The sequence below is a fragment of the Equus asinus genome, chromosome 10, assembly GCF_041296235.1.
Source record: "Equus asinus isolate D_3611 breed Donkey chromosome 10, EquAss-T2T_v2, whole genome shotgun sequence".
NCBI classification, from domain to species: Eukaryota; Metazoa; Chordata; class Mammalia; order Perissodactyla; family Equidae; genus Equus; species Equus asinus.
Genome location: NC_091799.1, coordinates 44,692,193 through 44,716,514, shown reverse-complemented (window position 1 = coordinate 44,716,514; position 24,322 = coordinate 44,692,193). Strand labels below are relative to the sequence as shown.

The 24,322-nt window shown below is 49.0% G+C and overlaps 1 protein-coding gene across 4 annotated transcripts in view; it reads left to right on the top strand.

Annotated features, from left to right (window-relative positions):
- The window catches only part of TMOD1 (tropomodulin 1), an 82,320-nt gene extending 58,223 nt beyond the window's left edge, over nucleotides 1-24,097 (top strand). Inside the window, exons 8-11 of one of the 4 annotated variants that reach the window (XM_044779166.2) lie at nucleotides 160-192; nucleotides 4,172-4,315; nucleotides 16,767-16,911; nucleotides 22,519-24,097. In XM_044779166.2, coding sequence (XP_044635101.1) covers nucleotides 160-192; nucleotides 4,172-4,315; nucleotides 16,767-16,911; nucleotides 22,519-22,583 — 387 coding nt within the window. In that variant the 3' untranslated portion in view covers nucleotides 22,584-24,097. Of the gene's footprint in view, nucleotides 1-159; nucleotides 193-4,171; nucleotides 4,316-9,819; nucleotides 10,049-16,766; nucleotides 16,912-22,518 lie in introns of those variants that run through there. The other 3 variants (XM_014859748.3, XM_044779167.2, XM_070519150.1) reach the window with 3 other exon arrangements.
- The last annotated feature ends 225 nt before the right edge of the window (nucleotides 24,098-24,322 follow it).

Here is a 24,322-nt window from a genome sequence, read left to right as displayed (position 1 = left end):
TAGCCATCATTTCTTTTTTTTTTTTCAAACATTCAGCATGTATTTACTAAGAGTCTGTCTGTGCCCAGCACTGAATTAGGTAACCAGATGGTAGCAATCAGTTTGTTGATATCCATAAAATAACTGGGGTTTTGATTGAGATTACATTGAATCTTGTAGATCAAGATGGGAAGAACTGACATCTTGACAATGGTGAGTCTTCTTATGCATGAACATGGACTATCTCTCCATTTGCTTAGTTCTTCTTTGATTTCGTTCATCGGAATTTGGTAGTTTTCCTCATATAGATCTTGTACATATTTTGTTAGCTTTATACCTAATAATTTCATTTTTGGGGTGCTAATGTCAATGATAGTGTTTTTAATTTCAAATTCCACTTGTTCATTGATGATATAAAGGAAGACAATTGACTTTCGTATATTAATTTTGTATCTTGCAATCTTGCCATAATCACTTATTAATTCCAGGAAGGTTTTTTGTAGATTCTTTTGAATTTTCCACATAGACGATTATGTCATCTGCAAACAAAGACAGTTTTATTTCTTCCCTTCTAATCTGTGTACCCTTATTTCCTTTTCTTATCTTATCACACTAGCTAGAAGTCCTGTCATGATGTTGAGGAGTGGTGAGGGGGGTGTCCTTGCCTGGTAGTTGATCTTGGTAATAAAGGTTTGAGTTTCTTTCCATTAAGTATGATGTTAACTGCAAGGTTTTTGTAGCTATTCTTTTTCCAGTTGAGGAAATTCTCCTCTGTTCCTAGTTTACTGAGAGTTTTCATCATGAGTGGATGTTGGATTTGTCAGATGCTTTTTCTGCATCTACATGTTTGATCATGTGATTTTTCTTTTTTAGTGTGTTGATGTGATGGATCACATTAATTGATTTCCAAATGTTGAACCAGCCTTTCATACCCATGATAAATCCCACTTGGTCATGGTGTATAATTCTTTTTTACAGTGTTGGATTTAATTTGCTATTTTTTTGAGGATTTGTGCATCTATGTTCATGAAAGATTTTGGTCTGTAGTTTTCTTTTTTTGTAATGTCTTTGCCTGGTTTGGGTATTGGGATAATGCTGGCCTCCTAGAATGAGTTAGGAATTTTCCTTCTGCTTCTATCCTATGAAGAGATTGTAGAGAATTGGTGTAATTTCCTCCTTACATGTTTTGTAGAATTCACCAGTGATCCCATCTGGGCCTGGGGCTTTCTGTTTTGGAAGGTCACTAATGGTTGATTCAATTTCTTCAATAGATAAAGGCCTATTCAGGTTGTCTATTTCTTCTTATGTGAGCTTTGGCAAATCGTATCTCTCAAAAAATTGGTCCATTTCATCTAGGTTATCAAATTTGTTGGCATAGAGTTGTTCATAGTATTCCTTTATTATCCTTTTAATTTCCATGGGATCTGTAGTGATGTCCCCTCTTTCATTTCTGATATTAGTAACTTGTGCCCTCTCTCTTTTTTTTAGTTAGCCTGACTAGTGGCTTATTGATTTTATTGGTCTTTTCAATGAACTAGCTTTTGATTTCATTGATTTTCTCTATTGATTTCCTATTTTCTATTTCATTGATTTCTGCTCTAATTGTTATTATGTATTTTCTTCTGCTCACTTTGAATTTAATTTGCTCTTCTTTTTCTAGTTTCCTACGATAAAATCTTAGCTTACTGATTTTAGATCTTTCTTCTTTTCTAATATATGCATTAAATGCTATAAATTTCCTTCTAAGCACTGCTTTTGCTGGATCCCACAAATTTTGATGTTATGTTTTCATTCTTCGTTTAGTTCAAAATACTTTTTCATTTCTCTTGAGATTTCTTCTTTGCCCCATATGTTATTTGGAAGTCTGTTGTTTAATCTCCATATATTTTGGGATTTATGCACACACTTATCATTCCATTACTGATTTCTAGTTTAAGTCCATTGTGATATGAGAGCAGGCATTGTATGATTTCTCTTCTTTTAAATTTGTTAAGGTGTGTTTCATGGCCCAGAATGTGGTCTATCTTGGTGACCGTTCCATGTGAACTTAAGAAGAATGTGTATTCTGCTGTTGTTGGATTAAATAATCTACAGATGTCAATTATATCCAGTTGATTGATGGTGCTGTTGAGTTCAATTATGTCCTTACTGATTTTCAACCTGCTGGAGGGTGTTGAAGTTCCCAACTCTTGTAGTAGATTCACTTATTTCTCCTTGCAGTTCTGTCAGTTTTTGCCTCACATAGTTTGACGCTTTGTTGTTAGGCACATACACATTAAGGATTGTTATATCTTCTTGGAGAATTGTGTATCATTTCATCTTTATCATTATGTAATGCCCTTCTTTATCCATGATAACTTTTCTTGTTTTGAAGTCTATTTAATAAAAACCAATTCATTTCTGGTTTTTTAAATAGGTAGGACAATTTCCTCTGATGTATTTTAAGTGATAGAAATAGTTCATAGTCTCTCATTGCTGCCAGTGGGGAACTTTTGGAACTCAGGAGATCACCAGTTGATCCTGAGTTTGCCCATGGAGACATGGCTGGCAAAGCCAATGCCCTGTACACTGTTATATCATGAACCAGAAACCAAACACATCCATGCTGGTACTCAGCTTAGCTCTGCAAATGTTTACGGGGCATTGACTCTGTGCCAGGCTAACAGCTGATGTCAGCCCATTCACACCAGTATACCCTTTGTCGAATACTGAAATGCTTCTGGGACGGTTGGTAAATAAGGCTGCCAGAGCTCTGTAAATGCCCCACTGCCTGCCCCAGCTCTTTTCCGGCCCCCCCCCCCATTCTGATTCAGCAAACAAAGTTGACACCTGGCACGGCCGTGCCTCCAGGACCTGCCCAGGCACCGGTGTGTCCACTTGGATTGGCCTGGTGCACTTGCCGACTGGTTGTTACATATTCTGTCAGACCAGGCCAGGCCTTTCCTGAGGAGCAAGAGGGATGCTGTGGAGAGGGCACACTGGGTCCCTCCCATCAGGAGGGTCCCACCTATGCAGGGTCACAGAGAAGGCTGACGTGCCATCCTGGAGGTACACAAGTCGGGGAGCTGAGGAGGGAGTGACAATTTCAACAAGCAAGGCTTCCTGGGAGCAGAGCCTCGCAAAGGTTTCAGCAAGCAGAGAAGGGTGGCAGGAAGGGCGTTCCTGGCTCAAAGCCTCGTTTCAGACAACCAGGACCCCTGGATTACACCTCCGGGGCCCATCAGCTGCTGGTGTCTCCTTTCCTCCATGACGCATTGTTTCCATCAACTGCTAATCACCTCATTTCCTTCAGAGGCTCTGATTGTCATCTACACCCCTTGGCTGAATTCCTCCAAAACGTGCTGGGGGCCACCTGAGCTTGTCGCCTCCCCTTGCCCTGGCCCCTTCCCCGGGGGAGCGGCGTCCCAGGCTTCTCTCTTTGCTCTCTTCTGCTCAGACAAAGAGAATGACTACTCCACGGAATTCCAGCGGGGAAACTGAAGAGACAAGTGGAGAGAGCATAGGGAGTTTGGGCTCTGCTAGTCACTCAGGGAACAGCGACAGGGACCTACTAGGTGCTGAGCACTAAGGGCACCATGGCATGAGTAAGGCGCATTTTCATCCCACCAAGAGCATACAGTCTGATGGCAGAGACAACACCAGTATAGAAACAACTCTACACAGAGGAATACAAGTTCCACGAGGGAGGTTACGGATAAATTCAAGAGGGCAGGCCACAGCTAGCTGGGGATATCAGTAAAGGCCCTTGAGAATGGCCTTGAAGGACGGGCAGGGTTTGGACGAGTGAAGCAGACAGGAAAGGGCGTTCCAGGTGGTAGGGACAGGATGAGCACAGGGCAAGCTGTGGGAGAGCCCCGGGCATGCACAGAAGCTGAGAGTACAGGAGCCATGAGAGCTGAGGTCGAGCAGGGAGGAGAGCCAGGGCCTAGAGGCTTTGGATGCCAGCCGAGAAGCATGGAATCTCCGGTTGGGGTTCGGGAGCCATGGCAGGTTGGAGGGGAGGAGAGACACAGAGTTGTGCCTGGTGAAGGAAGCTGCGGCAATTGTCTCGCCTGCTCCCTGGCTCAAGCAGCATGTGCACAGGGGCCTCCGGCTCCCGGCAAGGCTCCTTAGTGTTTTAGCTTTGACCAAGAGGGCCTCGCCTTGTTCAGGGTGACTCATGGGTGCCCCCACTTTTCTCCTGTGGTTCAAGGCCCTTGCTGAGATGCTCAAGGTGAACAAGGTGTTGAAGACGCTGAACGTGGAATCCAACTTCATTTCCGGAGCCGGGATCCTGCGCCTGGTGGAAGCTCTTCCGTACAACACTGCTCTGGTGGAGCTGAAAATCGATAACCAGGTGAGGGCAGGGGCCTGTGCGTGTCCTTCCCTTCCTGCCGCTCGCCATCCTGCACTTCCCCGCGTGCGGCAGCGCGGAGCGGGTGCTGCCGGACAGAGCAGGTGCTGCGGGTTACGTCAAAGCTCCGGAGCCCAGCTCTAAGGCACCTCGAAGACCATCCCGTGCACGCCTTCCGCCGTGCTCTCCTTCCTTCTTCATCATCCCCACCAAGCGCTCTTCCAGCTTCTGCTTGTACACCCCTAGTGATGGGGAGCTCACTCCTTACCAAGATGACCCCTTCCATTCTTAGTGAGAATAGCCTTCCTCATAGCCCGTAGAAATCAGCTTCCTATAAGCCCTGTTTGTTGGGACACGTCTGGGGCACAGATCTTAGAAAGTAGGCTAACTATCCCCATTTTCTTCACTCACCCTCCACCCCTCACTGGGCTTTTGAGTCTCTTTACCATCAAGGTGATTCCCTGGGAAAACTCTAGTTTGTCTTTATCCTTATGGGGTTATCGTTTCTCTAGAACATCTGTGGCTCGGCCATTTATTTTCAGGGCAACTCATTCAGTTCTGACTTTCTAAGATGATGCTAATAATGACATCCTGTGTGTAAAATATCTTGCGTGTTACACATGTTGAGGGTGTACTGTGGGCCAGGCTCAGTGCTGCGCACCTTACACACATCCTCTCTGACCTTCCCCACAGGCCTGCGGGATGTGGGTGTCGTCTGTCTCAGTTTACAGAAGGGGGAAGGGCTCAGCGAGGCTGAGACGTGCAGCTTTCTCAGGGTCACCATTCAGCACTTTAGGAGGTCGCATTTGAATCCTGGCCTTTCTGACCCCCAAACCCACACTCCTTCTATACCACGTTGCTTCCGAGGTTAAAATGCCTTCTTCTTTATGGTTTGTGGGTTGGGAACTTGGTTTTTTTCCCTACATGAGAATTTTTGCTGAATGGTTATATAAATATGTGCAAGGGGGAAAAGGCAGGAAATATAACAAAATTGTAAAACAGTGGTTATCTCTGGTTGAGATTATCTGCACCTTTTATCTTTATTGTAAAAGATTACAAACCTACAGCAAAGTGCATAAAACTTAAATGTGCAGCTTAACGCGTCACACCAGGCGTGGGGTCCCTGTCCAGGTCAAGAACTAAAGCATCACCAGCCTCCAGAAGACGTCAGCAGTCCCTTCCCAATCCCAACCCCTTCAAAGCTCTTCACAACGTGCTCCCTACTTACTTTCCTGCCTCTACGTCCCTGCTCTTACTTTTCTCTCTTCCAGAACCTCCCCCCCCCCGCGTCTGCTCCCTTCTCTGCCTGAGAAAGCCTCCTCTTCCTCTGGATTCTGCTGAGGCTTCTCCCTCCCCAGTGGTGTTCTAGAACCAGCTGACTGTGCCCATCTCTTCCCAGCTCCCCTTCAGTGATGGAATCTTGGTACCTTGAAATCTCCCCTAGTGGCAGTACCTACACTATGGACATTGGCAAACACTACAAATCCAACCTTTTTTTTTTGAGAACCAGCATACGGCTGCCTTCTCCCATCAGCGTGCCATAGCTCCTCTAAGCCTCCCCTAGAGAGAGTTAGGTGCTCCCTCTCTTTGTTCTCCTAGCACCTTGGCTTCCCTGTGAGATTCTCAGAAGCTGGTGCTGAGTCTGAGTCATCTCCATATCCCAGTGCCCAGCTCATAACTTGGCCCTACAGTGTTGCTTGGTAAGCAGGGCTGCCCTGGATGGTTGTACGTGTTGTTCACTGCACAATGAGGTGGCAGGGGCAAAATCTAACCCACATTTCACTCTCCAAGCCTCGGTGTGGAGCTTTGTTCACCCAGAGAGGGTACTTTTTTCTATTTCATATAAAGAGGCCACATTAGCCTGCAGCAGCCCTGTCATGTGAATTTGCTACATGGGACCCCTTGCATCTCTCACATGCCAGTGGCCTTGCTGCCGCATCACCCATTCCCAGCCCCTCCCCACCCCACCCTTTATGCCGTGTCCATTGGCCATTGCTGACCCTGCTTTATTGGAGGCAGAAGGGGCACAGCTAATGGAACAAAGGCAGACAGCAGGCTGGGCAGAAGCCCTGGGCGAGGCCCTGGGATTGGCTGGTCATGTGACTGCAAGCCTGGCCGGGCAGGGAGTGAGGCTCTACCCATAGTCAGCTGAAACCTGACTCCCGGGGCAGAATATTGGCCAAGGACGACCCAGAGCACTGGCCCCAGGTCATTGTGCTGGCAGCTGACAGGGAGCGAGCTGCCCGCTCCCCCTCACTGTCCCCCCGGAGCCCAGAGATGGAGCCAGTGCTGACTATCACCCTCACCCTTGCTGAACACCCTGGGGTCAGAACAATCACTTCCCTGAGCCTCAGGTTCCTGACTTGTAAAATGGGGATAATAGGAATCTCTGCTTCCAAGGAGAGAGCAGACGTGAATCCTGAAGTTGTTTGCTTGTATGACCAACCCGAGGTGGGGGAGGGAACCCACGCTTTCCTCCAGGAGTTCATTCCCTGAGCCGGGACCGGGTATCTGTTGTCTCATTCAGTGCTCACAGAGACTCTATCGGTGGGGGACACACCCCACCCCTCCCCCCGCCGCACTGTGGCTGAGGAAACTGAGGCCCCTGCCCCAGCTCTCGCAGAGGGCAAGTGGCAGAAGAAGGCCCGAGCCCACACGCGGAGCCTGCCTGAGCTGCCCGTGGGCCTCGCTTGGCTTCTCCCAGCTCTCCCTGCCCTTGGGGTGAGGACAGAGCACGGGCCACCCCCTGCCCAGCCCAGGAGCCTCTTTTGGTTCGTTTCAGTGTCTGGCAAGTGCCGGCTGCAGCCACGGCCGTGCTGGGCGCTGTGTGTGAATGAGGCTCCGGCTCTGCCCTCCAGGAATTCCACACTGGATGGGAAGACAGACAAGGGTAGAAATGACCATTGAACAGGTGCTCCAGCAAGCCGCAGACAGCGACCATGAGATCCACTGAAGAGAGCTATCTCGGCTGGGAGCAGCCATCAGGGAGGGCTTCTTGGAGGTGGTGGAGCTTGAGATAAACCCATAGGCTGGACAGCGTCTCACAGGGTGAAGTGGAGGCCGAGGCATCCCAAGTGCAGGCAACCACGTGAACAAAGAAGGAGAGGAGAAAGCCGTGGAGCCCATCCAGACTGGACTAATGGTACCCCCAGGGGAAAGCCAGAGAGGGGAATTGGGAGGCCAAAGGGCTCCGAGTGGGCAGGCTGAGGGAAGGTGGGCTGTGGCTGTTGTCTGCACCAATCAGAGTTGTGCTCTGGGAAGATGGCTCCTGGCTGGCTGGGAGAGGATTGGTGGCATGGAGAGGGCATCAGGGAGACCAGCGGGGGGCTATGACCCCAGGAGCAGGGGGCTGTGGGGATGCTCCTGCGTGCCTGGGGTGTGGGGACTGGACAGGGCCTGGCGGGGGCAGGGGGCAGGGCTGAGGCAGGGCTGGGGAGGGGGGCTGCCCGCCCAGGCTCAGGGGACGGCCACCTGCACCTCTCACAGTGCGTCCCCAAGGCTTGAGCACAGCCCACTCCCTCTCTTTGGGTGCCCAGCCCTGGGCTCTGGGGAAGGTGACAAAGAGGAGGTGGTGAGTGGCATCTGATTTATTCTTCGTTCTTGGTTAGTCAGCGAGGGCTTCAGAGGCCACAGCGCTCTCCTCAGCCCTCGCGCCTGGAACCCGTGTCAGTGGGCGTCTGTCTTCCTTCTTCCTTATACGGCCAAAGAAAGGGCCTTGAGGAGCTCTACCAGGCTCCACACAGAGCCTCGGAGCCTCGCAGGCTGGCTCTGGACACAAATTTGGTAACCAGGACTCGGGGCTGTTTGTTTACTCAATCAGTTTCTCTTTATCTCCAAGCAATGTTCTGTTGTCACCTGAAGTTGCCCCGAGATGGCAGGGAAGGTGGGAGGGGGCAGGGGACCCTGATCGAGAGCTGAGGGTGCTGAGAAAACGTCCAGTCCCCCCGCCTTTCACAGGTGGGGAAACTGAGGGTCAGAGAAGGGATGGCACGCGCCCGAGATCACAGATCAAGCGCCAGAGCTGGGTTGGAGCTGAGGCGTCCTGGCTTTCAGAGAGTTGCATTTATGGACGGATATAATGGATGCCCCAGGGAGCAGGCAGACAGACGGGGTGCCTGCAGGCCCCGTCCATCCCAAGCAGGCCGTAGCCCAGTGGTGGTGCAAGGTCTGGTGGACACTGGCTGGATTTCTTCTGTTTCATTCCAGTATTTGACAGTGAGGATGTGCTTAATATTTTGAAGAGAAGCTAAAGGAAGTGAATTATGTTTTCTCGTTTTTCCAGGTGGGATTATTTTCCTAGTAGACATTAGTTTAGAAAGAAAACAAAAGCTACGCTGGGGTAGGATCCCAAAGGCTTTCACGCAGGGCAACACTCCCTTCATTTTAGATTACACGCTCACGGCAGCTGGCTAGCTTTTTTTTTCTTTTGCTGGGAAAGATTTGCCCTGAGCTAACGTCTGTTGCCAATCTACCTCTTTTTTTTCCCTCCCCAAAGCCCCAGCACATGGTTGTACATTCTAGTTGTAGGTCCTTCTAGTTCTTGTATGTGAGCCGGCACCACCTCTTGGCTGCTGACAGATGGGTGGTGTGGTTCTGCGCCCAGGAAACGAACCCGGGCTGCCGCAGCGGCGGAGCACACTGAACTTTACCACTGGGCCATCAGGGCTCGCTCCTAACGTTTGTTTTCTAATCAGGCTGAACATGATTTTTGATTTTGCAAGATATCAGGAAAACACACTCTTGAAAACCCAGAGAGCAAGACTTTTGATCAATCATGCTCTCTGTTTTGTTCCTTATCCATTTAGCTTCTAAGCAGCAGCTCTTGGTCCGTGCATAACGTTTGTGTCTGTAGCCCTGTGGCATATTGAAGTAATTCAGCCTGGAAATAGTCAGCTTCCGTGAGAGGGCAGGCATACATCACTGTCGCTTCCACTAAAGGCCAATTGTGTACTTCCACTGACCTCGCTTCTCAGGGAAAAATGAGGTGAAGTCAGTGGACGAGAGAGAAAAAGATATGATGTAGATTAAGCCTCTTCCTGTGCCGATCAGAATGGATCAGAATAAGTATTTGTGACCACACCCACCTCACAGGTGTCAGGTCCCCTGGAGGCCGTCCCAGACAGGAGACAGACCAACTCAGGGATGGCCTGTCTTCAAGTCTCTGACCCTTGAAGTCAAACAAGGGATCCAGTCCCAGCCAAGCCCCAGCTCCGCCGTATTCCCACTGTGTAACGGGGGAAAGGCCCTTCATGGAGCCGGGCCTCAGTTTTCTCACCTCTAAAATGGCAATAAGACTCATGCTCACCTGATAGGGTTGTGGGAGGGTTTGATGTGTTGATCCCTTAATCGGTACCTGGCATTGGTCTTCTCTCAACGGGGAGGTGACGTTTCGATTGCTTGGTGGTGGAAGGGTGAGGTGGGGAGGGCTGACCTCTGAGAGTCTAGCTCACACCCGGAACAGCTTTTTCCCTCCCTCCAATCCTCCCTTATGTTTCCTGTTATTGAAGTGCAACTTACAGGCAGTGAAGCAAATCCATCTTAAGGGGACAGCTCAATGGACTGACACACATCTATACACCTGGATCATCACCAAGATCAAGATCTAGAACATTTCCAGCACCCCAGCAGGCTCCCTCGTCCCCCTCCCAATAAATACCCTCCAAATACAATCATATCCTGATTTCCATCACCATAGATGAGTCTTGCCTGTTCTTAAACTTCATATAAATGGCGTCACGTGCATCTGCTCTTTTGTGTCTGGCTTTTTTAGCTCAACATTGTGAGTGTATCAGTTACCTATAGCTGTGTGACAAATTACTCCCCAACACTTAGCAGCTTAAAACAACAATGAACATGTATTAGCTCCCAGTTTCTGAGAGTAAGGAGTCCGGGAGCAGTTTGGCTGTGTGGTTCTAGCCCAAGATCCCGGATGATACTGTGTCAAGGCGCAGTCTGAAGGGCTGACCAGGGCTGGAGGAACTGCTTCTGAGACGGCTCCCTCCATGGCTGTTGGCAAGAGGTCTCAGCCCCCTGCCATGTGGATCTCTCCATGGGGCTGCTTGAGTGTCCTTGCTATATGGCGGCTAACTTCTCCCAGAGCCAGTGACACAAGGCAGAGAAAGAAGAAAGCCACAAATGCTTTTTATGTCCTTTCTGCCATGTCTGTCTGTTAGACGTGAGTCACTATGCACAACCACACTCATGGGAGGGGAATTAGCGCTACCTTTTGAAGGGAGGAGTATCAAACAATTTGCAGACATATTTTAAAATCACCAGAGTGACAACCATCTATATTATTTTCTGTTGCTGCAGTTTAGCCAGAAAGACCTTTCTCACCAGCAGGGCTCCCCAAGGATGGACCAGGCTGCCTGAGAGGGTGGTGCACTCCCACACTGAGGGGGTGTGAGAGAACAGAATGATTTGGCAGCTGTGATATGGAGGGAGTTTTAATACCTGCCAGGGTTTGGGGCTCAAGTTGGACTAGAGAATTCCCAGGGCTCCTTTCTGTTGTTTTTCCAAGTATTCCCAGTTGTCCATATCTTCTGGATTATATAGAAAAGGCCACGATTGGCCCCATCAGAAGTACAAAGTGAGCTGCTTGATGCCCATGGTGCCTCTGGCCAGCATGGGGGTCTCAGAGCCGCCAGCTCCAGGTCACAGCTCGATTCCACCCGAGTCGTTAGTTGGCCACTTCATTACATAGTGGATCTGATCATCTTCTCGTCAGATTGATAATACGTGGTCACGGTCAAGGGGTGAGGACACAAGAGCTGTCATACACTGCTGAAGGGCACCTCAGCGTTTTTATCATTTGTGACAGCACAACGGTCATGATTTTAATTCAAAATGTGCCTGTCTTTCAACCCAGCAATTCTATCGCTCATGTCCAACCTGAAAGAACACTCCTCTGTCCCCTGCGGATCCCGGTGCCGCAGTGTTTGTAACCAGGAAAGATGGAAGCAAGCTAAATGTCCGTCTACACCAGGGCAGCCCTGTTATGGGAGCTGGTTCTCCAGGGACTGGTGAGGAAGACCTCCAGAAAATAGTAAATGAAAAGGCAAGTTGCACAACAATAAGTAGAGTATGAATCCATTTAAAGAAAAAAATCAAAAATAAGAAAAATCTATATATTTTTGTTATGTACTTCATAGAAAAAATCCATAGGAACAAACCCCATTGGCCATGGGGGTTACCTCTGTGGGAAGGGGGTAGGATTGGGGATAAATGAGATGAAGGTCTGCCTTCATTTTACTCAATCTGCTTTAGTATTATTCTAATTTTTAACAATGTGATTATATTTATTCACAAGTGATTTATTTAATTCTTAAGCAAATCTGAAGAGGGCAAGAGTTCTCCCGTGACCCCGTCTCCCAGAGTCTGTTGTTGCCAGTCCTGGTCTCTCCCCACGGGGCTCCTAGTTGCCTTCACCCACTGGTGAGGTCGTCTCCTGATTTTTTATGCCATCCAAGCAAGCTATTCATAGACTCACGAACACAGGCCCCACAGGCCTTAAGGTCACGGAGCCCCAGCCTTCCCCATTCGTGGTGACATCTAGGAGACCCTCACAAGACACAGTCCGCCCTGTTTGCACGCCTCCAGGGGCGGGCTGTCTACCACCTCGCCAGGCAGTCCCTCCATGTGCGACTCTGTCAGTGGTTAGGTCGCGATCCTCCACGCTGGGCCCAACTCTGTCCGCCCGGGGAACTGCTCTCCACAGCCCTCCTCCTGCCCTCTGAGCTCTCCCCGAGGCAGCCAAGTGAGGCGAGAGCCAGCACAGACTCCAGAGCAGACGCCTGCAGCTGACCAGCTCAGTGATTTGGGGAAAAGTTCTCCATACTTCTGTTCTTCACTTCCTTGCCTGTAAGATGAAAGTTGTAATAACAGTACACATCGCATTGGTTTCTGGGGAGGAGAAAATGAGCTCGCTTACGTAAACTGCTTATGACATTGCCTGGCACACAGTAATCACTAAATAATAAGTATTTGAAAACAAGTCAGAGACCAGAGTTTTAGTCCTGACTCTGTCCTCACGGCCTCGTCTCCCGTCTGTGAAGTGATTGAGGCCTTCTGGTCCCAGAGTCCCTAGAGAAAGGCAGGGCCTGAGCATGAGCAAGGATGAAGCAACTTAAGATGTATGCACTTTTTCTATTTTACTCTTTAATGTAAAAATAATGGTTTGGGTCCAAGATTAACACACCAGGAAGCCTGGCCACAATTGTCTAATAGAACCCTGTATCCTCTCGCACACACCCGGACTCATCTGCATGTATCTCAGGGACGCTGGACGCTCGTGTGAGAATGTGGGCCTAGCGGGTCCTCTGAAGGTCTTCCGGCCCCAGGTCAGGGTCAAGCCTTGGCTGTGTCATTAGTGGAGGGAGCATAGTCCAGCTTCCATCTCTACACGGGCTCAGGATTCATCTCTAAGATGGAGGAGCCAGTTTCTGCCTGCCTTGCCCCCTCCCAGGATGTAGGGAGGTTAAAAGGGGGCAGTTTGCCCTGGGGTCGTTGTACCCTGACTGAGCAGCGTGAAGTGTCAGCTTTGCAGAAGCAGCCTCGCAGTCGTTGGCAGCCCCTCCGCTCAGAAGAGACAGGTGCTTTCTGATGCTGATCCGCCCTGAGTTCCAGCAGAGCTTTCCCAGCGAGTGACCTCAAGGAGAGGTCAAGCTTCTTGCTAAGAGGGGTGGATGGGGGACCTGCCAGATCCTTCTTGGGGCCTCACATGGTCTCTGTACCGTCTGCCCAGCCAAGTCAGCCAGAGCCCAGGGCTGTGCTGAGTCCTCTGAGGACAGGCCTGAGCTCTTCCCAGCACTTTCAGGAGCCTAGCCAGATGGGCTGGTGGTGTGTCACCAGCGTCCCTCTGCCTGCCTCAGTGGGCATTCCCAGCCCTGTCTGAACTCAGATGAGCTCTGGTGAACTCAAGAGTACCTGGGAGGAGTTCACCAGCAGCAGTCCCACCTGCAGTTCCAGGCTTGTCCTTTTGGATGCTGGGTGCTGTCTTCCCACCCCTCCCGTGTTGCTGTGCACCAAACATGCTCCCGTTTCCTCCATTCAGTTCTTTCCTTGACTTTGACCTAGAGGCACTGGGTCTGATGTGCTATCCAAGGGCTCAACAGAGCTTTCTGCAGTGACGGAAATGGTCTATAGCTGCGCTGACCAATGTGGTAGCCACTAGCCAGTGGCTATTATACACTTGAAATGTGGCCAGTGCAACTGAGGAACTCAATTTTCAGTTTTATTTAATTTTAATTATTTAAAGTTTAAAAAACCCAAACAATTCAATTAAAAAATGGGCAGAGGATAAGTAGACATTTGTCCAAAGAAGACATACAGACGGCCAACAGGCACATGAAAAGATGCTCAGCATCACTAATCGTCGGGAAAATGCAGATCAGCCACAAGGAGATATCACTTCACACCTGTTAGAATGGCTGTTATCAAAAAGACGAGAAATAACAAGGATTGGTGAGGATGTGGAGAAAAGGGAACCCTCGTGCACAGTTGGTGGGAATGTAAATTGGTGCAGCCACTATGGAAAACAGTATGGACATTTCTCAAAAAATTAAAAATAGAAATACCAGATGATCCAGCAATTCCACTGCTAGGTAGTTATCTGAAGAAAACGAAAACACTAATTTGAAAAGATATCTGCACCCCTTTGTTCATTGCAACGTTATTTACAACAGCCAAGACCTGGAAGCAACCTAAGTGTCCATCGATGGGTGAATGGATAAAGAAGATGTGGTGTATATATATAATTATTATTATATTATACAGCCATATTCAGGAATATTATTCAGCCATAAAAAAAGAATGAAATCTTGCCATTTGTGACAACGTGAATGGCCTTTGAGGGCATTATGCTAAGTGAAATAAGTCAGACAGAAAAAGATAAATACCGTATGATCTCACCTGTATGTGGAATCTGAAAAAAACAAAACAAAAAAAACCAAGCTTGTAAAGACAGAAAACAGATTGGTCGTTGCCAGAGGTGGGGGTGAGGGGTGGGTGAAATGAGCAAATGGGGTCAAAAGATACAAACTTTCAGTTATAAAATAAATAAGTCATGAGAATGTGAGGTACAGCATGGCGACTATAGTTAATAATACTGTATTGCAATTTGAAAGTTGCTAAGAGAGTAAATCTTAAAAGTCTTCATCACAAGAAAAACAATTTTTTTGCAACTCTGTATGGTGACGGATGTTAACCAGACTTACTGTGGTGATCATTTCACAATGTATACAAATATCCAATCATTATGTTGTACACCTGAAATATAATGCTATATGTCAATTATACCTCAATTTAAAAACTTTTTAAGTTAAAGAGCCCCATGTGTGTGGCTAGTGGCTGGTGCACGGAACAACCCAGGTCTGTTGGAGAGACAGATATGGAGGCAGGTGACCCAATAAGGCAGATGGACCGAGCCAGGAGTAGAGAGGAACAGACAATGCGCCACTAGAGGGTGGAGAGGGGGAAAGATCGTTTCCAGGTGTGGGGAATGAGGAAGGGTCTCGGTAAGGAGGGGGCATTTGCAATGGGTATTAAAGCATCAGGGGTGCATCAACCAGTGGGTACAGGAGGGTAGGGGCATTCCACGTGGAGGCAGGAGGGCACGTGAGCCTTTGGAAGGAGCTCTCCGCCTGCACCAGGTACCATGTTACTCCCGGGGTAAACAGATGAGTAAGGACTGAGAGAGGGAAGGACGGAGAGGACTAAACGGTGCAGGGCCTGGAGGGCCAGGCTGGGGAAGAGGCAGGCTTATCCTGTGGGGTTGTTGAGGGAATGATCCGAGAGCCTCCAAGGTGGGCACAAGACACAGTAAGCTCTTCATATCCAGCGGCAGCTGTTGGCCGTGGGGGGCCGCGGAGGAGCGCGTGTTTCTGTTTTCGTCTTCTTTAGATCCATTCGGGAGTATTGCCATCTTAGCAATATTGTCTTCTCATCCATGAATACGGGATGTTTTTACTTTTATTAGGTCTTCTTTAATGGACAATGCTGTCTTGTAGGTTTCACTGTACAAGTCTTTACTTCCTTTATTAAATTTATTCCTAGGTATTTTTTGTGTTATTGTAAATGGAATTATTTTCTTAATCTTATTTTTGGATTGTTTGTTACTAGTATATAGAAATACAGCTGAGTTTTGTATATTGACTTTTATACCTTGCAATCTTGCTGAAATCATTTATTAGCTCTAATAGTTTTTTGTGGATTCCTCAGGATTTTCTAGATTCAGTATTGTGTCATCTGCAAATAGCAATAGTTTTGCTTCCTCCTTTCCAATGTGGATGGCTTGCACTTCTTTGTCTTGCTCAGTTATCCTGAATTGGGCCTCCAGGACAATGCTGGTGACAACTAACATCCTTGTCTCGCTCCTGTTCTGAGGGGGGAAGTCTTTAGCCATTAAGAATGATGGGTGCTTGCCTTCTCTGTCTTTTCAAACCTCTTTGAGATTATGTCTATCTTTCATTAGCTTATGGCAACAGAAAACTCAAACAATACGATATAAAGAAGGAAACAAAGTTCCTAGGTCCCGCCACCGCCGTACACTCCCAGGCCTTTTCAGTGCGGATATGTGTGTATGGAAAATGGAGGCAACTTTACATAAACATGACCTGCTTTGTAACTAGGCTTTTTCTCTACTCAGTCTCATTTCATGGCCGTCTTTCCAGGCCTGCAACCAAAGATCTGCATCATCGTTTCGCAGCCACCTGTGTTGTATTGTGAGGCTGAACTGGCACTCTTTTGAGCAACTCCCTTTTGGTCAATGTTTAGGTTGTTTCCCTTTTTCTCACTATTATAAACGAGACTGAGAACATTCTCATCACATCCTTCCCAACACTGTCTGCTGTGGGTTTTCCTTTTCTTTTTATCTTTGTCAGGAGACTCACTGTAAGTTTTGGGATAGGAGCTGACATGATCCGAGTAGTTTTAGGAAGCTAAGTCTGGCATTCCCAACCTACTGTGTGACCTCGGGCACGTCCTTTGCCCTCTCTGGGCCTCAGTTTCTTCACTGGTGAATTGAAGAGTTAGTTTACATGACAGGTTATCAAGCCTGGCTGTACACTGGAATCACCTGGAGAGTTTTAAAACTGCAGGCACCTGAGTCTCACTCCCAGCGAGTCTGATGTGATCAGTATGGGGTGTAGCCTGGGTGGTAGGATTTTTAAATCTCTTTGAGACTCGATGGATTGAAGGTCCTTCCTGTCCAGATATTCTAGGAAGGCTGCTGTGGGGCAGTGGAAAGATCTGTTCTTGGCATCCAGCAGCCCCGGATTTGAATCCCAGCTCATTCACTCCTGTCTGTGTGACCCTTCACCTTCTCCAAACTTGCATTTCCCTGCTCTGGGAGGGGGCGTTAAGATCCCGCCCACCACTCAGGGTTTCTGGGTGTACAGAGGTTTAGGTCCTGCACGAGTGGAAGGAGTGGTGATTATTGTTCTTTTCTTGATCAAAGAGCCAGCCCCTGGGCAACAAAGTGGAAATGGAGATCGTGAGTATGTTGGAAAAAAACGCAACGCTTCTCAAATTCGGCTACCACTTCACCCAGCAGGGGCCCCGGCTGCGGGCGTCCAACGCAATGATGAACAACAACGACCTTGGTGAGTGCGAACGGGCTCCCTCCCACCTGCCTGCCATCCTTCCCACCTGTCCTGGGGTGGCAGGGAAAATTCCACCAGGCCTGCTCCACAGGAGTGCTCTTCGAGCCGACTCCTGATTCGCACAGGGACCACATTTCCTTGTTGCCCGTGTTGGCCCCTCATCTCCTCCCCAGGCTGTGAGCACCCTGTCTGCAGGAGCTGAGGCTGAGCCCACTCCCCCACCCACAGCAAAGCTCAGCTCAGCACAGGGCCGCCCGGAGCACACCTTCAGTGGGTTAGCTGAGTGAAATGAGATGTGGCGGGGCACAGCTCACCCCGGCTCTGTCCTCTTCTGAAGCCCCTCCTCTGAACTCTGAGTCCTCTCCAGATCACAAGCTGACTCTAGCCACAGATCCCAAAGCCACCAACCAGCGCTAGGACCCAAACCCCAAGTCTGGGAGACTCCATATGGCTTTTAAGGTAAAAGTTGAAAATGTCAACTTCACAGTGAAGTGAAACAGGTCACATTAATTTAATCTCAGTTAAAGGCGTACTTTATGTTTTTCTAGAAAGAAAATGAAAGAAAATGTCACGATCTTTCTCATGAGCATACTCCGAACAGGTACACAGTTCAGGTGAATGAAACGTGACATCAGTCATAGACTGACTTCCAGGCGCCAATGGTTCTGAGGCTCTAGGTGCGGTTACTGATTATGCGTATTCCTGCTGGCTACTAAAAGAACTTGCTAGAGTGTCCAAAAAGGAGTATGTCTGATAAGGCTATAGGAAAATAGGACAAAAACAAGAAAAGGAGTAGGTCTATGGTAACATAATTGATCATTATATTTAGCCATGAATTTCCTAGAACAAAGGCAGGAGGAAGACAAATCAAGTTACATTATTCTCATACAGAAGAGAAGGAAGCATAATGAGTTTAAAAAAAAAAAAGCTGCTTTCTGAGATTGAATTTTGAAATAACAGTTTTCTAAAGGACAATGTCTTCAGTGAGTTTCTCATCAAATTCAAACCTGTTCTACACGGGGTTTTTTGTTTGTTTGCTTCTAACACTGAATAAAATGCAAAGAGCTTCATACTAAAGTCCATCTCAAAGTGCAGGTGTGTCCCTGTCTAGCTGATAGATGAGAGGCCTGGTTACTGCGCGGAAGGCCTGGATGAATGGAGATGAGTGTGTGGTGTGCATGCACAAGGTAGATATACACGGAGCCTGTGCGTAGGTAACCATGGAGCCATATGCACACACGCGTGCACACACACACACACTCTTTAGATTGAGTTACTCAATTCAACCAACATTTGTCAAAGGCCTGTGTTGCAGATACAGATGTCTGCTCTTAGGGATATCACAGCCCAGAGGCTGTTCATTCATTGCTCTCTCCAGATGCTGCTTTTTTCTAGAGCCGCAGGTCTAGAAAAGTCCATAAAACAAACAAACAAACAAAAACATGCCCGGTGTCCTGATTTATCTGAAGCGCCCTTATTTGAAATAAAATAAGAGCAAACCCAAGTAACTAAGAATCCTAATTATGATGGTGTGACAGAGGTGATTCTGCACTGAAGGCCAGCAACCGAAGCTCTGCCGGTCCAGCTGCGATCTGGCCTCAGCACCAGCACTTACAAGCCTTGAGTTCCGCTCTGCTATGCAGCAGCCTCACGGTTTCTTCTCCTAGCTTAGACTAAGCTTCTGTGTGCCCCTTAGCGCCTATCTCAGAGCTAACCCAGCTTTTGCCTTCCATTGGCGAGATGGTCTGGAGGTCTTTTTTCTGGGAACAGAGGTTCCAGATGACCAGAGGTCAGGGGTGCTACAGGGAGGGACAATGGAATCAGCTGGAGGTTGGAGAAAATGGCTCTTGAGGACTCTCCCAGTCCTGAGAACCTGTGATTCCCAAATCCAGGCCTGACTCCTATCACCAATGACCTGCTGAGGTTATGGCAGGCCCTGAGAAGCCCGAGCTGGAAGGAACTTCAGGCCCATCCCTCCAGTCCCCGTACGGAGAAGCTGAAGCCCGGGCTGCCCTTTGAGGCAGCGGCTCTGTCAAGTCACTCCAGTTGTTAATCACAGCAAGCACTTCTGAAGCAACTTTCACATGCCCAGCACTGTGCTAGGTGACAAAAAGGGTAGCAGAAAGGATAATTCCCTGACTCAAGAACCTTTACAACCTTTTAAGGGAAGAAAGACTTAAAGACATGCTGAAAAATTCAAGAATGCCTACCGACGTATCAGAACAGAGGAAGCGATCTGTGAGGACAGAGGCCTTTAAGCAAAGCTGGAGTGGGCCTTCAGCCAGCCTTGGAAGGAAGAGCAAGGTTGTGGGGGAGGTCAGGAGGTTGGGGTCCTAGCACAGGCAAAGGCAGGGCGGTAGGAGCCAGGAGGCAGGATAGGTGAGACAGAAAGGTCTAAAAGGACTGAGGAACTGTCATATGGGGTTAGACCTAGAAGGAAAAATAGGAGCTCTCAGAGAAGGGAGGGAAGGGCATGCCACGCAGAGGGAACAGCAGGAGCAAAGGCAGGACAATCGACAGCTGTACGGGGTGTTCACAAGACTGGGGCTGGGTACATGTGGGGAAGCTGTGAGCCAAAGGCCTTTAACACCAAGCTCAGGAGTTTGGTGATGAGAGCAGGTGGGAAATGGGACCATGACAGTTTCCTGCACAAGGATGACAGGAAATGAAAATGGGCCTCTGGGTTACCCAGGGGACTGTGTGCAGCTGCTCCCTTGGGGCATCCCACAGAAGGAATTAGAGCAGAATTGTCTAAGTGATTATACACAACATTCAGAGTGCTAGTTGGTGAAGTAGGATTTCCGGCTCTAAAAACAAATTTGTGCCCAACGGCTAATTTTTGTAAAAGAAACCCTTCTGATTCTGATAGTGCTTCAGCTTCCTCCTGCAAAAGAGAAATCTCGGTTTTCTTTTCGACAGAGTATTTTCACCCTGCTCTCAACACTCCGATGAAGCAGACAGGCTTCCCTATTTTCCAGCCGAATGTTTTCATCATAAAGCCTGCTGCCGGCCCTGGCCATCCGCTGTGGTTGTTAGCGGTGTCGGCTGTGCAGCCCCGGCACAGGGAGCACTGAGCAGAAGGGAGCAGGCCTCTCCAGTGACCTGCCTCTGTCCTGGCTCCTGGCCAGGCCTCGGCGGTGCCTGGGCTTTGCTGACTGCGAGGCGGGTGGGCTCCTCCTTGGGGGACATTTAGTCCCCAAGGCCATGGGTCAGCCAGTGCCTCTGCAGACAGGTGTCTGCCTGGGGCCCATCCTGACTGGCGTGCCTTTGGTCCTTCCCACCCTGTGCACCAGGCTCTGGACAGTGGTCTGTGGGAGAGAGCAGGGCACCAAGGCGTGGTGGGTGTCAGGGAGGAGCCGTGTATCGCCATCTACGTTTTCCCACGGTGATACCTTGCATGACTCCTATCTCCCCACTATTTATAGCTGAGAGCCAGGCTAAGCCTGGCTTTCAGGTCCTGTAAATCTGCCACTGAAGCTCTCCCACTTAATGAAATCTGAATTGCAGCCTCCAAGTTAAGACAGCTGTATGTGTAGGGGTGGGGTGGGGAGGGGGAGTAACGTGTTTAAACGCAGAAAACGTCCCTTCCTGGGAGTCACTGTTTCACTGTATGGTCAAGGAAGCACTTTCCATCAAGCACCGCAGACCCAGCACAGCCCGTCAGTTTCTTCATCTTCCCCCAAAACCATCTCAGGACAGGGCACTACCTTCCTCACAGCCACTCAAGCCGGAAACCTGGGCCTCTCTCTGGTGGCCCCACCCCAGCCAGTGGCCTCCTCACTGGCGCACTGCCGGCCTCATGTCAAGCACTCATCACAGTCGCCTGGCATCCTGCAACTGCCTTGGCCCAGCTCCTCCAGGGCGGGTGGCTCACACAGTGCTTTCACTTAGAACCTTCTCTGGGCTCTCACTGCTCTGGGGTTAAACTCCTTGACGTGGCTCACGAGTCCCTTACTAATCAGAGCTGACACTTCCCTGGTGCCCACCGTGTGCCAGGCCCTGCTCTAAACACCTCCCATTCTACTGACTCCTGTGAGGCTCCCAGCACCGGGGTTATTATTAACAGCTGCTGTTATTATGACCCCCATTCTAGAGTAAGGAAGCCGAGGCCAAGAGGAGCAGGTCAAGGCACCCGCAGTCCGCGGCATCAGTGGGATTTGAACTGCAGTCCAGCCCCAGAGTCTGTGCGCTCTGCTTCCCCTCTCAGTGAGGCCCTGCCAGACTCACCTCTTGACACCCCACAAGCCATCCTCTTGCCATATTAGTAGCTTGAGTGCCTCCCATTGAGTGACTCAGGTTCCAGTCCTGGTTCTGCCCCTATCTCTCAGGGACCCTGGTTCTTTGCTTCTCCAGGGGAAAGGAGCTACTCCTCCTTGTGAGAATCAGATGAGAGATGTGGCTACGTAAACCCTACATAGACGGGGCTGACTGTACTGAGGGAGGCGCTGGGCTGAGGCTCAAGATGAGTCACAAACCTTGGCTCTGTCTGGTACCGGCTTTATTGCTCTGAGCGGGAAATGCACCCTCTGCTGTTCTTTCGTCATCTACAACGTAGGAATGACAACACTGACATTCAGAATCACAGCAGGGGTCTACTAGGTGTCGAGTGTAAAAGGGGCAGAATGAGGGCTGTCTGGCTGGGAACGCTTGCACAGCTCAACTCTAGGCCCCAGACTGGGCGACCTGTGTGCCCCCACGTTCCTAGCCCCCAGCTCCCAGCCACATCCCAAGTAACACACCTTCTGGTGGTTCTGCTTTGTGTGCTCAGGGCCACGCACAAGCCACTTCGGTTCTTGTTGCAGCTCCTATGCGCTGATCTGAGGTCTCCCGGCTCAGCTCGGGAACTGGACGATCCCTAGGTATAGACAGACTCTTCCTCTGGGCAACAGCCTTCTCTCGGCCACACCAGCAGCCTCCTTGACTGCCACCTATTGGCTCTACAGACTTCTCTGACCTTTCTTTTTCTTGTGGCTCATCTAGCTTGCTGCTTGGTCTTCATCTGCAGATGCTACAATTCGTTTCACAACACTCCTGCTTGTTATAACAAAGGGACTCCCCACATCCTCAGTCATCCCATAAGCGAATGACTCCAGCCTGCAGCCTCCCAGCTGGTGCCTTCCTCTTTACGGCCTTTAGCTACTTTGTTCTGTGAACAGTGTTTGAGCTTGTATCATCTTGCCCCTGGGAAAGCATCAGGGTTAACTGTAGGGGACAGACAACGCAGGGTCATCTTCAGGGTGGAAAGTTGTTTACATAGGCAGGAGGCAGGCCAGGAGCTCTGAGAAAGAGCGGGGGACACGCTTCCAGCAGGTTAAGACCCTAGAGGAAGGATCTTCAAGTGCAGGGGCTCTGCACACAAAGGCAGGCTGTGCAGCTGGATGAAGCAGGTTTTATACCTGTGTGGCCAGCGACTTAGAAGCAATTATGAACGAGTCCACGCTGTCACAGACCCTCCTCAGGAACACTGACCAACTGTCCTTTAAAAACAACAGACTTCAGACTTTCCTAACCAGAAAGGGAGCGAGCCGCTTCACGGCGCTGCCCCAGAGCCAGCGTGGCCCCGCGCCCGGGGACAAGTGGCTTACGCCTTCTCTCGTTCCTTTCCAGTGAGGAAGAGGCGGCTCGCGGACCTGACCGGGCCCATCATTCCCAAGTGCCGGAGCGGCGTCTAGGTGTGGCGGAGTGGCCCACGCCTCGGAACTGGACCGCTCTACCCATCATCTGTGCTCTGCCGTGGGAACCAGAAGGCAAAACGCCGGCACAAAATCTTTATGCACTAAGGTTTTAGGTTAACTAGTGGTTGTAGTTGAAAATTTTATAAACTATGGTTAATGTGAAGTTTTTCTTTAGTCACAGAAGTTCAGTCTGGTTATTATTTAAAAACTAAGAAGCCCCGAACCGGCAGATCTCACTGAGGACGATGCTGTGGCAGCAGTGACTCAAGCCCGGGAGCCCAGTGTCGGTGGCCTCGCTGTGTGGTGTTTCAGGTGCACGCACAGCGTGTAACACACGGCAAGCAGCACGCTCTTCCGCATGGTTTAGAAGATTATAAAATATTTTATTACACATTTGATCTTAGCTACTCAGCAAACAGATGATCATTCTTTATTAACCCTCTTTTAAATTTTAAGAACCTCAAGATAAAAGCTGCCAAATTGATTACTGGATCAAGAACACAATTTTTTCCCTCAAGAAAGACAGACAGACTGAAGCCACAGAGCTCTGCCTGGAATCAAGGAACATGAGGTTCCTTTTGCCGGATATGAGAAAATGGTAGAAAAAGCCAATGGTGAAATTTCAAATTTCAAAAACCGTCCTTTCTTTACCAATCCCAGGCAACAAACATTTCCCTGAGTGTTCTTTATGAATATCTGGGATTTATTTACACACTGGAGTCAGAATTTTTTCTTTATTGAATGCCAACCTTATGATAGATGTGAAAACCTATGGCCAAATACTTGAAAACACCTTTCTGTATTGCACAGTGGGCCAACGGCTTATGTGAGGTAAAACACTAGAGAGAGAAATTTCTAGTCCACCATGGCTATGCTTATAGACCTCAACTACCTTTTGCATCACTTACTAGACAAGACACTGCTGATCTCATGCCTGTAAATTAAGCCTCTGAAGGCCCATGGTGAAGAAAATCCAGACATGAAAGCATTAGGAAACCCTGGCCAAACCATCCCTAGATAATTATTCTGAAAATGTAATTTTGGTGTTTCTGCTGGATCCCTTTAACATCATGTGGTTCTCTTAGGATCTGGCAAAAACGTTAAGCCACAATGCCCTTGTGCCTTTTAATATACCACAGTGCCAGTTAAACTAGTATTTCTGTTGCTTGGGGAATTATCTTCATAAGTGACTCGGCAAATCTTATGATAAAGGACAGGCCAAAGAGCCGATGAGCACAGACGAGGCTACAGAGCACCGAGCAGAGGCTTTTGATGAAATGGAAAGTCTTGCACACTGAACTGTAATGACCTGGGCAGTACAGGGTAACGAGAGGTGGAGCCAGGGCCCCACCACCATGCAAGAGTGTCTACTGAGGCTGCACATGGGCCCAGGAGCAGCACCATTCTGCAGGGACAGCCATCCCGACTCAGCTTCTCCTTGAACCACGACTGCAGCTGTATTCTGCATCACTGGAAACTGCAATCTAATATTAAATCTGTTGGTCTATGAATGGCTGCGTATGTGTTTCTTGGGACCTGTGTGACAGGGACATGCGCCTGACGTTGGCCAGAAGGCTGGGAAACCACTATGGCAGTGCTGAATGACCTCATTCAGAATGTGTCTTGTATTCTGAGATGCTCATCTAAAAACTATTCCCAAATGTCAGTGTCCTCCAGCTAATTTGAATCTCTCAAGAGAAAACAGTCATGCGTTGCTTAACAACCAGGATACATTC